The 15,864-nt window shown below is 41.8% G+C and overlaps 1 protein-coding gene across 1 annotated transcript in view; it reads left to right on the plus strand.

Annotated features, from left to right (window-relative positions):
* The window catches only part of catsper4 (cation channel sperm associated 4), a 58,614-nt gene that overhangs the window by 28,832 nt on the left and 13,918 nt on the right, over nt 1–15,864 (plus strand). The window contains exons 9-10 of the mRNA XM_033044770.1: nt 69–198; nt 9,068–9,201. Of these exons, the coding sequence (XP_032900661.1) occupies nt 69–198; nt 9,068–9,201 (264 nt within the window). The remainder of the gene's footprint in view (nt 1–68; nt 199–9,067; nt 9,202–15,864) is intronic.

Genomic DNA, 15,864 nt, shown 5'->3' on the forward strand with positions numbered 1-15,864 from the left:
GGAAGGTAGTTTACTAGCAAGTTATTTTTTAATTGCGATTGAACACAGTTTTATATTGCCTTTCCTAGAGTGCTCAGAGCTCTGAGAATGGTGAGGAGTTTGGCTGCCATCCAGGGCCTGGCCATTATGGTGCAAGTGATTGTCCAGTCAGTGTATGATATGGCCAACGTTATCTTCCTGCTCATCCTGATCACATTGGTGAGTACAAGTAAGTAATGATTGTTTCTGTACTGATGCTACTCATATTGTAAAATGCCCTAGGGTCCTCCTTAGTGAATAGAAAATGTTGGAAATGCTCATCAGGACAGTCAGCATCTACAGAGATAATATTTCAGGTCAGTGGCCTTCCATCAAAATTGGAACGATTAAAGATAGGAAGATATTTTAAGATGCAACCAAAAATGTGTGGCAGGCGTGGATAGGAAAGAATCACAACAGCACCAGTGTTCAAATTGCAGTTAAACATGAGGAAGAACGTCCTTGTGGCCCATGCCAGCTCTTTTGAGAACTTAAGCGACTCCTTTGTTCCTCATCAGTTCATCTTGTCTTCATATTTCAGGTCACCACTACGCGAATAGATGAATATTGTGGTATGAATGCCTTTGCCTCCTCACTTAGCTTTTAACTTATACTCAAATAAATTATGGAAGTATTGGAGACAGCAGTCTCACAAAAATCTGCTTCATCAATCTGTATCCTCAGGCAAGTAATGGAAAATAGGATGCACCATGAATTTTTTGAGAACATTTTCTCAGATTTGTTGCCAGTACTAACCATTATCAGGTAAACGATCAGCCTTTTAATTGAACAACATCTATATTGATTCATTCAATGTGGGTTCATTTACACAAAACCAAGGTAATCAAAAATATTCCTTCCATTTGAGTGCTACTTTCTGGATGGCTGCAAATAAGGTGCTGACACAGAGCTATGAAACTGAATAATGTGGGAGGAAAAAACCCATTACCTTATTCTTGCAGTGGCAGCAATTACATGCAAACTGTATCAGTAGCGGGCAGAACTGAAATACATGGATGATTTAAAATGGCAGATTTCAGCCATCCAAGGATTTAAAAAACTGGATAAAGATACAAGGAAAGATCATCAGTCAACTATTCATTGTTGGCATCATTCCCTCTCCATTATAACATCTTCTGCAGTGCAATAATTTCTACAGATAGAGATGTAAAAATAATACTAGTGCCACACACTGTAGCCTTGAAGTCAAAGACTGCTCTAACGTCAGTAATTTCACTTATCAGTCAAGTGTCAACTGAATTAAATTTCAATATCCTTCAAAACATCTGACTTAAGGAATTAAAGGTTATTATATCATGAGGTTCTAGGGATTTGTTATAATGAACTGGGCTGTGTCCACCGGTCTCTGAAGGTTCAAGTGGGCAAGAGGAGTGCATTTGCCATACTGGGCTGAGATGCATCCAGTCAGAATACTTTCAAAGCAATGAGAATCTTGAGAGAATCCTTGTTGACATGTCGAATCTTCTCAGATGCCTAAGAAAGGAAATATGCTGATGTACTTTCTTAATTGCTATCTTAGTATTGGGGGATTGGGTTAGGTTGCTGGTAATGTGGATACTAGGAACTTAAAGCTGTTAACGTTCTCTACAACAGCGCCGTTGTTGAGGACAGGGTTGTGTTCACGTCCTCGTTTCCTTAATCAATTCTTTCATCCTATTGTGTATGAAGCAACTGCAGATGCTGGTTTAAACCAAAGCTAGACAGAAGATGCTGGAGTAATTCAGCGGGACTGGCACCCAAAACATCACCCATTCCTTCTCTCCAAAGATGCTGTCTGTCCCGCTGAGTTACTCCAGCTTTTTGTGTCTACCTTTCATCCTACTGATGTTAGCAGCTAGCTTATTGTCCTGACATTATGACACTAAGTTCTCGATTTCTTTCTTGTACTTCACCTCATCGTTGTTGTTGATCCGGCCGACAACATTAGTATTATTCGCAAATGAAAAGTTCAAGTTGGCATTGTACTTGGCTAAGCAGTCATGAGCGTACAGGGATCAGAGCCAGGAACTGAGCACTCAACCCTGGGGAGGAGGGCAAAGGAAATGTTATGAATAGTTTTAACAGCTGAGCTCTGCCAGTCATGAAGCCCAGAAGCCAGTTACATATAGAAGCTCCAAAGCCAAGGTCCCGAAGTTTAGTGATGAGGCTATTGGTATTATGGTGTTGAAAGCTGAGCAGTAGTCAATGAATAGCATTCTGACATAGGTTTTTTTATTGTAAATATAATCCAGGCTGAATGTAATGCAAGAGAGATGGCGTCCTCCCATCGAAATTGCAAGAAGGTCTAGAATACTCAATATAGAGGGTGCATAATACTCCCTTAAAAAGTTGGAATATATCATTCTCATGAATAAAGTTTCTCCGAGGAAAATGGGGAAAAACAGTGTGCAATATATTCATTCACCTCTTATGATCCTACAAAATTATTAAGTTAGGAACTATTATGAGATTCTTATCACGTACAGAAGTATTTCAGCATACGCAGGTGTAAATTTTGGTCCATGGAAATCTATTACAAAAAGCAGTTGGTTTTGTGTACCCCCTGGTGATTCAACATAGTGCATGCCTCCTACACCAGCTTTACGATCCAAAGGTACCCCGCTCTACTAATCTTTTCCATCCTGTTTGTAGCTGTTGCCAAGCTGATGGAAAGCTACTACTTTTTCTGGTGGGGACACCAGATGCCCACAATTAGCTCTTGGCCTGGAAGGACTGACCTGACTGCTCCATGCCAGTGTGAGTGGTTGCAGTCTATTTGACTTTGGGATTCAAGCAAGGATATAGCCTGCGTCAGATATGAAAGGGGAAAGATCTCCTGATAGTGACACAGTTCCATACACACTGCATTACTACTGGCACTACTGCAGAACCAGATAGACATCTGTTCTTTGGGCAGCATCTCTCTGTTCTCTCTTGATAGCAGTGTTTGTGATTAACTGTAAGCAGAGTTTTGATTGTTTCCACAGAGAGTTAAAGACTTCGATCTTTTCGTTTGCCCTGAAAAAGATGAATCTGATCCATCAACCACTGCAGTGTAAAAGTGTCAACAGTGGCGAACACAGATAAGCATATTGCTTCCAGATTGGGTGTATTGATCTTTTAGCTCAGCATGACATTTCGTGCAAAGCTAGAGACCCACTTCACATAAGCATTTTATATACCCTTTCTGACTGACTGAACAATATGACAATGACTTCATTGTGCATTTGCAGTATAATTCTCTCCAAAGGTTACCTGAATTAGACTGGAATGGGAGGTGGAGGTTGTAGTTAGATCAGCAATGATTTTACCAAATGATGGAGCAGTCTCATTAGGCCTGGATGGCGTACTGCTGAACTAAATCTGTGTGTTCAAGGAACGTCCTTCAGGTGACCTTTAGACTAGAGCAAGAAATGGTATATTGTGTGCATTTCCCTGTTTTGGAATTTATCCCACAGACATGCAGGTACTTAAAGGTCAAAGGACCATTTTGACAGAGGAGGCCATCTCCTTTGTCCTTTGTCCTTTTATGTATGTGCTAATTTATGTGGTGAGTTTCTTAAAATGCATCAGCTTTATTCAGTTATTGTTTTGTCGTAGGCCTCAGATGAGCCAGCACCATTTCAGTTCAGGTTCAGAAGTTCATGTCAATGACATTTCATCACAACTATTAAAAAGTTAGAAATGAAGCAAATTTGAAGTTATGGAGAGAATGGATGGTGAGGAGGGGAGGTAGAGAGGATCAAGGTTGATGTAAGCTCAAGGAGCAATACATATTCCAACTTGCTACTTTGCAGCCTTTTGGACTCAGAATTGAATTTAGTTATGTAAACTAGTTATCCATTTAGTCTTGTATCATGTATTTCCAGTATTTTCTTCTCTCACTTTGTCTTCTGGCATTTTGGATGACATTTGCTGTTTCCTCATTGCACCAACTCAGATGAACCATGTATCTTTCAATCTTTTCTGGTCTTCACACTTTCACGCTCCTTTTATTCTTTCTCCCACTTAAAACGCATTTCATGACTAACTTCTTCTGATTCTAATTCGAGAGGTTATCAACTTGAAACGTATAAGCTTCTATGGGACTTATAAAAGATGAGAAGATGTTTCCACTCATGGAAGAGTTCAGAACTAGAGAGCTCAGTCTCAGAATAAGGAAGTGCCCATGCAGCAATGAGATGAGGGAATGTTTCTTCTGAAGGTTGTTAGCATTTGGACTCCTTGCCACAGAGCATTGTGAAGATGGTTCTTGTATATATATATATATATATATATATAAAAGACCTGGACGGATGGACTTCTGATCACTAAATCATCAAGGGCATGAAAGAGTACTTGGGAAATGTGGGATTAGCCATAATCCTACTGAATAGCAAAGCAAGTTTAACGATCTGAATGGCCTATTTCTGTTCCATTTATTTATGGTTAGAATTATGTTTTTGTCTCCACAGACATTGCCTGACCAGCAGAGTATTTCCAGCATCTTCTATTTTTGGTATTGAGCCACCTAATAAATGTCAAGTTATATTTTGTGCCATATAATAATAATAATAATAATAATAATATATTTTATTGTCATTGCACATAAGTGCAACGAGATTTGGTATGCAGCTTCCATCCGATGTCATAACATAAATAACTAATAAAATTTTGATTTAGATACCCCGAGAACATGGATTGTAAAAAGAACAGTAAAATAGTCAAAACAGTTCAAACAGACTAAAGTGCAGATGTATCTGTGCGACGTGACCATCCGAGGGAGACAGTCCATGGGGGGTGGGGGGCACTCAGCAGGGCCGGTTCAGAGCCGCTATAGCTCTGGGAATGAAGCTGTTCCTGAGTCTGGAGGTTCGGGCGTAGAAGGCCTTGTAACGTCTGCCGGAGGGAAGTAGTTCGAACAGTCCGTTACAAGGGTGTGAGGAGTCTTTATGGATGCTGACGGCCTTCCTGAGGCACCGTGTGTGGTAGATGCCCTCCAAGTCTGGTAGCTGTGTCCTAATAATCTTCTGCGCTCTGTGGACGACGCGCTGAAGAGCTCTCCTCTCCGCCTCCGTGCAGCTGAGATACCACACAGCGATGCCATACGTTAATATGCTCTCTGTGATGCAGCGGTAGAAGGTTGTCATCAGCTGTTGGGGCAGACCAGTCTTTTTTAATGTACTCAGGAAGAACAGTTGTTGCTGTGCCTTTTTGACCAGCGCAGCGGTGTTGGTGGACCATGTGAGGTCCTCTGAAATGTGAGTGCCCAGAAATTTAAAGCTGGACACTCTCTCCACACTGTCCCCGTAGATGGAGATTGGGGCGGATTCTCCATTATGTGACCTCCTGAAGTCAATAATCAGCTCGTTGGTCTTGGAGGTGTTTAGTGACAAGTTGTTACGTGCACACCAGTCCGCCAGGTTCTGCACCTCCGCTCTGTATTTTGTTTCATCACCGTTGGTGATCAGCCCAATCACTGTTGTGTCATCTGCAAACTTCACGATGGTGTTGGTGTCGAATGCAGGCAGCTATTGAAAATCCAGAGCCTTAGCAAGCTGTCTGTGTTATTGTTGAGATCCCACTACCATAAAGTGACCAAAAACTCAACTGGACCAGCTACATACAGTTCCGTCCATAATGTTTGGGACAAAGACCCATCGTTTATTTATTTGCCCCTGTACTCCACAATTTGAGATTTGTAATAGAAAAAAATCACATGTGGTTAAAGTGCACATTGTCAGATTTTATTAAAAGGTATTTTTATACATTTTGGTTTCACCATGTAGAAATTACAGCTGTGTTTATACATTGTTGTATAACACCATGTAGAAATTACAGCTGTGTTTATACATTGTTGTATAACACCATGTAGAAATTACAGCTGTGTTTATGGTCCCCCCGTTTCAGGGCACCATAATGTTTGGGACACATGGCTCACATGTGTTTGTAATTGCACAGGTGTGCTTAAATGCCTCCTTAACGCAGGTATAAGAGAGCTCTCCGCACCTAGTCTTCCCTCCAGTCTTTCCATCACGTTTGGAAACTTATATTGCTCTTTATCAACATGAGGACCAAAGTAGTGCCAATGAAAGTCAAATAAGCCATTGTGAAACTGAGAAACAAGAATAAAACTGTTAGAGACATCAGCCAAACCTTAGGCTTACCAAAATCAACTGTTTGAAACATAATTAAGAAGAAAGAGAGCACTGGTGAGCTAACTAATGGCAAAGGGACTGGCAGGCCAAGGAAGACCTCCACAGCTGATGACAGAAGAATAAATATAATAAAGAAAAATCCCCAAACACCTGTCCAACAGATCAGAAACACTCTTCAGGAGTCAGGTATGAATTTGTCAATGACCGTTCTCTGCAGAAACATAGAAATTAGGTGCAGGAGTAGGCCATTCGGCCCTTTGAGCCTATGATCATGGCTGATCATCCAACTCAGTATCCCGTACCTGCCTTCTCTCCATACCCTCTGATCCCCTTAGCCACAAGGGCCACATCTAACTCCCTCTTAAATATAGCCAATGAACTGGCCTCGACTACCCTCTGTGGCAGAGAGTTCCAGAGATTCACCACTCTCTGTGTGAAAAAAGTTCTTCTCATCTCGGTTTTAAAGGATATCCCCCTTATCCTTAAGCTGTGACCCCTTGTCCTGGACTTCCCCAACATCGGGAGCAATCTTCCTGCATCTAGCCTGTCCAACCCCTTAAGAATTTTATAAGTTTCTATAAGATCCCCTCTCAATCTCCTAAATTCTAGAGAGTATAAACCAAGTCTATCCAGTCTTTCTTCATAAGACAGTCCTGACATCCCAGGAATCAGTCTGGTGAACCTTCTCTGCACTCCCTCTATGGCAATAATGTCCTTCCTCAGATTTGGAGACCAAAACTGTACGCAATACTCCAGGTGTGGTCTCACCAATACCCTGTACAACTGCAGTAGAACCTCCCTGCTCCTATACTCAAATCCTTTTGCTATGAAAGCTAACATACCATTCGCTTTCTTCACTGTCTGCTGCACCTGCATGCCTACTTTCAATGACTGGTGTACCATGACACCCAGGTCTCGCTGCATCTCCCCTTTTCCTAGTCGGCCACCATTTAGATAATAGTCTGCTTTCCTGTTTTTGCCACCAAAATGGATAACCTCACATTTATCCACATTATACTGCATCTGCCAAACATTTGCCCACTCACCCAGCCTATCCAAGTCACCTTGCAGTCTCCTAGCATCCTCCTCACAGCTAACACTGCCCCCCAGCTTAGTGTCATCCGCAAACTTGGAGATATTGCCTTCAATTCCCTCATCCAGATCATTAATATATATTGTAAATAGCTGGGGTCCCAGCACTGAGCCTTGCGGTACCCCACTAGTCACTGCCCGCCATTGTGAAAAGGACCCGTTTACTCCTACTCTTTGCTTCCTGTTTGCCAGCCAGTTCTCTATCCACATCAATACTGAACCCCCAATGCCGTGTGCTTTAAGTTTGTATACTAATCTCTTATGTGGGACCTTGTCGAAAGCCTTCTGGAAGTCCAGATACACCACATCCACTGGTTCTCCCCTATCCACGCTACTAGTTACATTCTCGAAAAATTCTATAAGATTCGTCAGACATGATTTACCTTTTGTAAATCCATGCTGACTTTGTCCAATGATTTCATCACTTTCCAAATGTGCTGCTATCCCATCTTTAATAACTGACTCTAGCAGTTTCCCCACTACCGATGTTAGACTTCATGAACAGAAATACAGAGGCTACACTGCAAGATGCAAACCACTGGTTGGCTGCAAAATAGGATGGCCAGGTTACAGTTTGCCAACAAGTAATTAAAAGTGTAACCACAGTTCTGGAAAAAGGTCTGGACAGATGAGGCGAAGGTTGACATATCAGAGTGATGGCAAGAACAAAGTATGGAAGAGAGAAGGAACTGCCCAAGATCCAAAGCATACCACCTCATCAGTGAAACACGGTGGTGGGGGTGTTATGGCCTAGGCGTGTATGGCTGCTGAAGGTACTGGCTCATTCATCTTCATTGATGATACAACTGCTCATGGTAGCATAATGAATCCTGAAGTGTATAGACACATCCTATCTGCTCAAGTTCAAACAAATGCCTCAAAACTCATTGGCCGGCGGTTCATTCTACAGCAAGACAATGATCCCAAACATACTGCTAAAGCAACAAAGGAGTTTTTCAAAGCTAAAAAATGGTAAATCCTTGAGTGGCCAAGTCAATCACCCGATCTAAACCTAATTGAGCATGCCTTTTATATGCTGAAGAGAAAACTGAAGGGGACTAGCCCCCAAAACAAGCATAAGCTAAAGATGGCTGCAATACAGGCCTGACAGAGCATCACCAGAGAAGACACCCAGCAATTGGTGATGTCCATGAATCTCAAGACTTCAAGCATGCAAAGGATATGCAACAAAATACTAAACATGACTACTTTCATTTTCATGACATTGCTGTGCCCCAAACATTATGGTGCCCTGAAATGGGGGATCTATGTATAATCACTGCTGAAATTTCTACATGGTGAAACCAAAATGTATTAAAATGGCCTTTAGTAAAATCTGACAATGTGGACTTTAACCAGATGTGGTTTTTTTCTATTACAAATCTCAAATTGTGGAGTACAGAGCAACTAAATAAATGAAGGATCTTTGTCCCAAACATGGAGGGCACTGTATTTTGGTTGAATGGGAATGTCATGGGCCTGGTACGCCACTTCCTAATAACCTAATCTTCCCACAAGACAAAAGTCAGGAAGATTATTACTTGCCAGGATGAGCACATTTCCATCAACATTCAAGAAACTTGGCACTGTAAAGGTAAAATAATATTTTAAGAAAGAAAGCTTCAGCGAGCAGCTAATCCAACCAGAACTGCTTTACAGGGCATCAAATTGCATCTAACGTGTTTGTATTGCAGTGTAACCTTTTCTATCACTTCTTTTCACTTGACTTTTTCAATCTAGATATTGACCTGCACTGTGGACATTGATCCTTCAAAGTCATCCCATTCAAGCTGCAGAAAATGAGATTTTTCTTTTTGCAGGTTTTTGCGGTGTTTGGGGTGATCCTCTTTAGCAGTCATGTTCCAGAATCATTCGGAAGTTTGGAAAAAGCTATGTATTCGCTGTTTGTCTGCATCACACAAGATGGATGGGTGCAAATCTATGAACAATTCCAGTAAGTCCTGTTATATATGGCAGATTTGTATATTGTTCAAGAGATTACTCCCACTAGCCACTAAGTAAACTACATGGTTAAGGAGAATCTGCCATCCATTTTGGTGGCAAAAACGGGAAAGCAGACTATTATCTAAATGGTGGCCGACTAGGAAAAGGGGAGATGCAGCGAGACCTGGGTGTCATGGTACACCAGTCATTGAAAGTGGGCATGCAGGTGCAGCAGGCAGTGAAGAAAGCGAATGGTATGTTAGCTTTCATAGCAAAAGGATTTGAGTATAGGAGCAGGGAGGTTCTACTGCAGTTGTACAGGGTCTTGGTGAGACCACACCTGGAGTATTGCGTACAGTTTTGGTCTCCAAATCTGAGGAAGGACATTATTGCCATAGAGGGAGTGCAGAGAAGGTTCACCAGACTGATTCCTGGGATGTCAGGACTGTCTTATGAAGAAAGACTGGATAGACTTGGTTTATACTCTCTAGAATTTAGGAGATTGAGAGGGGATCTTATAGAAACTTACAAAATTCTTAAGGGGTTGGACAGGCTAGATGCAGGAAGATTGCTCCCGATGTTGGGGAAGTCCAGGACAAGGGGTCACAGCTTAAGGATAAGGGGGAAATCCTTTAAAACCGAGATGAGAAGAACTTTTTTCACACAGAGAGTGGTGAATCACTGGAACTCCCTGCCACAGAGGGTAGTCGAGGCCAGTTCATTGGCTATATTTAAGAGGGAGTTAGATGTGGCCCTTGTGGCTAAGGGGATCAGAGGGTATGGAGAGAAGGCAGGTACGGGATACTGAGTTGGATGATCAGCCATGATCATATTGAATGGCGGTGCAGGCTCGAAGGGCCGAATGGCCTACTCCTGCACCTAATTTCTATGTTTCTATGTTTCTAATGTCGTAATATGCATGTGAGCTCTCCGTGAGACCTTCACAGATAAATCTTCATAACACACTCTTTTGATTAATAGTTTCTTTATTGTTGAAGAAAAACAATAAGGTATACATCCGACCTTATACTCGTACACTCTAATCACCGTCAAACTCCAGCATATCGCTTAAACGTTAGAAAACTCCTCGTGCCTCGGTTAAACATCACTTGGTCGAAGAGTAAACCTTCCCCATGTAAGTTCAAAACTAAACTAAAAACTAAGCTTCTGTGCAAGAAACCTAGCACCAAACACACCCTAGAATACGTAATAAATCCCACCCACATAATAACGGGCAATCTAAAATTTAAAGGCACATGCTATAATTAATCACACAAAATAAGCGAAATGGCCACTACATATGTCCATACACTTATTTTAAAGTGTGTGCTAATGGCTTATGTTTAGAATTTATTGGTATTCAACGAATTAATAGAATAATGCAATCAACGGATATCCAAGTGGAAATTACAAAAAAATGTAGATGCTAGAAATCTGTAATAGAATGAAATAAAAACAAAAAAATGCTGGAAGCATTCAGCAGGTCACTAGTATCTGTGAAAAGAGAAACAGAGTTAACCTCTTGGATCAAACACTGGGAAAGAGAGAAAACAGAGTTTAGAAGGACAAATAAATATCTAGCGATAAGGTCTGGCCAGGAATGGTCAGGATTGCATGGTAATAAATAATGATCAAAGGGTTACTTGCAACAGTTGAAAGCGACAATTCTGACTAAGGGGAGGGAGTGTTGTGAAATGCAGTGTTATTGGCCATGTGCTAATGGAAAGAGACAAACAGTCAGTATCACCGAAGAATGATTTATAGTTGAAATTCCGATACAGAACAACTTATCTGAAGTCGTAGAATTCAATATTGATCTTGGAAAGGTTGGAATGTACTCAGACGATTAATGAGGCGTTGTTCCTCATGCACTGGGCATTGCTGTAAATATTCAGGTCAGAGTGGGGGTGGGATGGCGAATTAAAGTGCAGGCAACAGGAAGGTCAGGGTTGTCTTTGTGATTTGAATGAAGGTGCTAGGTGAACCAGTCACTCGGTCTGTGTTTGGTTTCTCTGTTGTAGAGCATACCACATTGTGAACACTGAATACAAAGCATTAAATTGGAAGAAATGCAAGAGAATTACTGCTACGCTTGGAAGGAATAGATGGAGTCATACAGCATGAAAACAGACCCTTTAACCCAATTTGTTCATACCAACGAAGGTGCCCTATCTAAGTCAGTCCTATTTGCCTGTCCTAAACCTTTCCTATCCATGTACCTGTCCAATGTCTTTTAAATATTGTTATTGTACCTGCCTCAACTACTTCATCTGGCTCATTCCATTTACCCACCACCTCTTGTGTGAAAAAAAGACTGTGCTTTCATTCTATCTTTTCTGCTGATGATTGTATACATCTCTACAGGATTAGCCCTCAGCTTCCTGTACTCCAAGGAATAAAGTCCTATCCTTTTCAATCTTGTAGAATTGTAACAGAACATAACGTTCCAACTTCTATACTAAATTCCTTGACTGATGGAGGCCAACGTTTAAAAAGCCACCTTCACTCCCCTTTCTAACTATAACGCCACTTTTGGGGAACTATGCACTCGTACCTCTAGATCCCTCTTCTCTACACACTGCCCAGGGCCCTGCCGTTCTCTGTGAAGATCCTGGCCTTGTTTGATTTCCAAAAATGTAACACATCATACTTATCTGAATTAAACTCAATTAGCCATTTCACAGCCCACTTGCCCAGCTGAGAAAGATAACATTGTATTTATTGCTCACCATTTTCACTGTTGCAATACTACCTATTTTAATGCCATCTGCAAACTCATTAATCATGCCTTGTGCATTCTCATCCAAATTGTTGAGAACAGCACTGGGCCCAGCACCAATTCTTGAGGCACACCACTAGATACAGGCCTCCAGTCTGAAGAGCAACCTTCCATCATCACCCTCTGCTTCCGGCCATGAAGCCAATTCTGTATCCTGTTGGCTGGCTCTCCTTGGATCCCATGTGATCTAACTTACAGAGCAGCCTACCATGCAGAACCTTATCAAAGGCCTTGCTGAAGTCCATATAGACTACATATCCATGTTCTCATCAACCTTTTGCTTACTTCTTCAAAAATCACAATCAAATTCATGAGACACAAACTCCATGCACAAAACCAGGGAGACTTTTCGGGTCCCTAGATTTGACAGGGAGGAAATGAAGGAACAGGTTTTGCAACTGGACCAGAGTTGTCAAGGGAACAGTCCCTTCAAAATTCTGAAAGGGGAGTAATAGGGAATATATTCCAACAGTCATGTCTTCATCATTTAACTTAGCCTGTTAACTGGAAAATGAGCTATTTAAGTAATCTTGTTTTCTGACTGTTAATTAAATTTAAATCCATTCCTGCAAATTACCTTCAATTCCACATTTTCTAATTTAGATTAATAACCTTTTTTTGTGGCACTAAAGTACATATCCACTGGTGTCCCCTAATCTCTCCTAAAAGTTACAATCTCAAAAAATTCAAACCAGTTTTTTCACATGATTTTCCCATCATAAATAGATTTTCTTGATAGTAAATTCTAACATTTTTTCTACTACCAATCTCAGAATAATTGATCTGTGATTTTATTTTTTTCGCACTGTCTTTTAAATTGTGGGATTACATTTGCTATCTTCTAGTTGCTATGGAATTTTTGAAGATGACAGCCAATACATTCATCATCTTCATTGCCATTTCTTTCAAAAACTTAGGGTGCAGGTAATTAGACTGACAGTCCCATTAATTCCTTCAATACAATTTTTTAAAACTAATCTTAAAATCTTTCAGACACAAGGGACTGCAAATGCTGAAATCTTGCATAACATACAAAGTGCTGGAGTAACAACGTGCCAGGCAGCATCTTCAGCTGAAGAAGTCCAGACCAGAAATGTCACCTATCCATGGACCCCAGATGTTCTCCAGCACTTTTTACCCAATATCTTACAGTTCCTAGTCTTCATCAGACATGTTCTCCACAATTTAAAGGTGCTTTTTTTCTTTTATATCTTCCTCTTTGAAGATAAACACAAAATATTTGTTTAATTTCTCTGCAGCTTCTTATTTCCCAGTATGTTCTCCTCCCATCAAGGATTCCTCGTTTAACTTTTGCTGTTTATTTTTTTGCATAGACATGGAAGTTTTTACAGTAATTTTCATTTCTCACTGATTGCACAATTTTGTTTATTACTCACTTTGTGTGTTGAGTTTTTACACCTTACTTTTTTGTAATTTATTTAGTTACCATATAAGTGATATTTACCGCTTGTTTACTATTACACCTCTTTAATGCACTTTCCCAATCTACCGTAGCCATCAAAAAAACAAGTTTGTGTACCTGTAAGACCAAGGTTTTAGATTGAATCAAATGGCATTTAGATCAAATTTCTTTCATTTTGTGCCAACATGTCACTTACCTAATTACAAACAGTGCAGGCTTTCAGATAAAAAATACTCTGTTTTGTCTTGGTACCATGCTTCTTTGCTCTAAATCTGATCAGAATTTGAATACTTCTTCAAGGCTCAGGTTCTCATTGCTCATTTCATGACTCTATGTTACTTAGTTTAAAGCAATGATCTATATTTTAACGCAAAAGAAAACATTCTAATTTCTTGGCTTGAAAATTGTTCATCAAACAGAGCCTGCCACCCAATTAAAGGAACAAGATCTTGGTATCAGCTTTGGGTCAATTCGGATCTTCGCAGTATCTCACCTTTTCCATGTATGCCACCTACCCAATCTCCACGGCGACATACATTAGATTAGATTAGATCCTTTATTTGTCATTCAGACCTTTCGGTCTGAACGAAATGTCGTTGCCTGCAGCCATACATATAATAATAAACAACAAAACACACAATAAACACAAATTAACATCCACCACAGTGAGTTCACCAGGCACCTCCTCACTGTGATGGAGGCAAAAGTCTTAAAGTTACTGTCTCTTCCCTCCTCATTCTCCCTCTGCGCTGAGGCGATATGTTGTTACCCCACCGGGCGATGGTAGTCAGTCCCGCGGCTCAACCGAGCTCCGCGAACGGGCCGGTTCAAGCTCCGCGGCCCGGGGTGGTCGAAGCTGCCGCCCTCTAGTCCAGCGGACGCAGCTGTTGCCGAGGGAGCTCCGGAAAACAGGCACCAGCCTGTGACCTGCGAGCTCCCGACGGTGTCGTCCACTGGCCCGCGGCCGAGCCCCGGATTCAAGTCGGGCCGCCCTCACCGGAGCGGCGTCTCAGCCCTGAGTCGGGCCGCCCTCACCGGAGCGGCGTCTCAGCCCCGTGTCGGGGCGCCCGAACACCGCCACAGCTCCGAATTCGGCCAGCCTCGCGTTGGTGAGTCCTGGCTGGCTCTGCCTCCGGAGCCTCGAGGTCGGTCGCAGTTGGAGGCCGCCAGCTCCGCCATTAGGCCTCAGCGCAGACGGAGGCAGAGAAGGGGGGATACGACAGAAAGAGTCGCATTCCCCCGAAGGGAGAGACAGAAAACCATGTTTCAGCCCCCCCCCCCCACACATAACACAACCTAATAACCAAAATTTAACTAAAACAAGACAAAAAAAATACTGCAGATCCGAATACTGCAGATCCGCATGCAGTCTCTTGTGACAAAAGGCGATGGCAGTGGAACAGCTGGTAGAGCTGCTACCCCATAGGGCCAGAGACCCAAGTTCTATCTCAACCTCAATGCTGTCTCTGTAGAGTTTACACATTGTCCCCGTGATCACGTGGGTTTCCTCCTGGTGTTCTGGTTTCCTCCCACATCCCAAAGATGTAGGTTATTTGGCTGCTGCAAAATGCCCCTAATAGATAGGATGGGTGCGGATGAGAAAGTACAGCTGGTCTGGCCAGATAATCAATGATCAGTGTGGACTCAGTGAGCCAAAGGGCCTGTTTACATGCTGTAACTCTAAAACTAAAATTGGACTAGTCAAATCTCTTTGTGATCCATGTTAGCTCGCTCCTAATGATTTTATTATTTCCAAACTGCTTGTTTCCACCTTTACTGATACAAATGTAGCTCAAAGCTCCAAACTGCAACAAAAAAAATAGGAGGACATTGTACTTGTTTGTTGATTTCCTCACTATTGCAGCACACTCCAAACACCTGCCTGAACAGCTTTGGAACGAATGCAGACTATTAAGATACCTGTCTGGGAAGTGTTTTGCCTGCTATTTTACTGTTGAGAAACACATTGTATGCGTGCCTCACTGCCAGCAGCACTTTTATTGAAGGCGTCTTTTTGGCCAAGTCTGGCCACTCAGGATGGATCAGGGACCTTGCCTGGCAGGAAGACAGGAAATAACCATAACAAGGCAGTAAAGTTTATCTATCTGTGTAATGTGTTCCTAATGTTGTAAAATCAGGGTTATATTGTATGGTCTGGCATCCTGTGACATGGCCTGTAGGCCAGAATATACAAATGAAAGAAAAAACAAAGCAGTGCCAGAAAAGATGTCTAGATTATTCAAGCCTATCACAAAAAAACCTCCTTTGTACCGCCCATCTTTGCTAACGAGTTTACCTTATATTCTCACTTTCTGACTGTGAATGTGGAATTCATTGCCAGAGAAGGCCGTGGAGGCCACGTCAATGGATATTATTTAGGCAGATTATTGATTAGTAAGGGTGTCAGGGGTTATCTGGATTTTCAGAGCTGAGGAAATATTGAGAATTTATGATCGCCAAGTGCCATTTAC

This window comes from Amblyraja radiata, chromosome 27, assembly GCF_010909765.2.
Source record: "Amblyraja radiata isolate CabotCenter1 chromosome 27, sAmbRad1.1.pri, whole genome shotgun sequence".
Lineage (NCBI taxonomy): Eukaryota > Metazoa > Chordata > Chondrichthyes > Rajiformes > Rajidae > Amblyraja > Amblyraja radiata.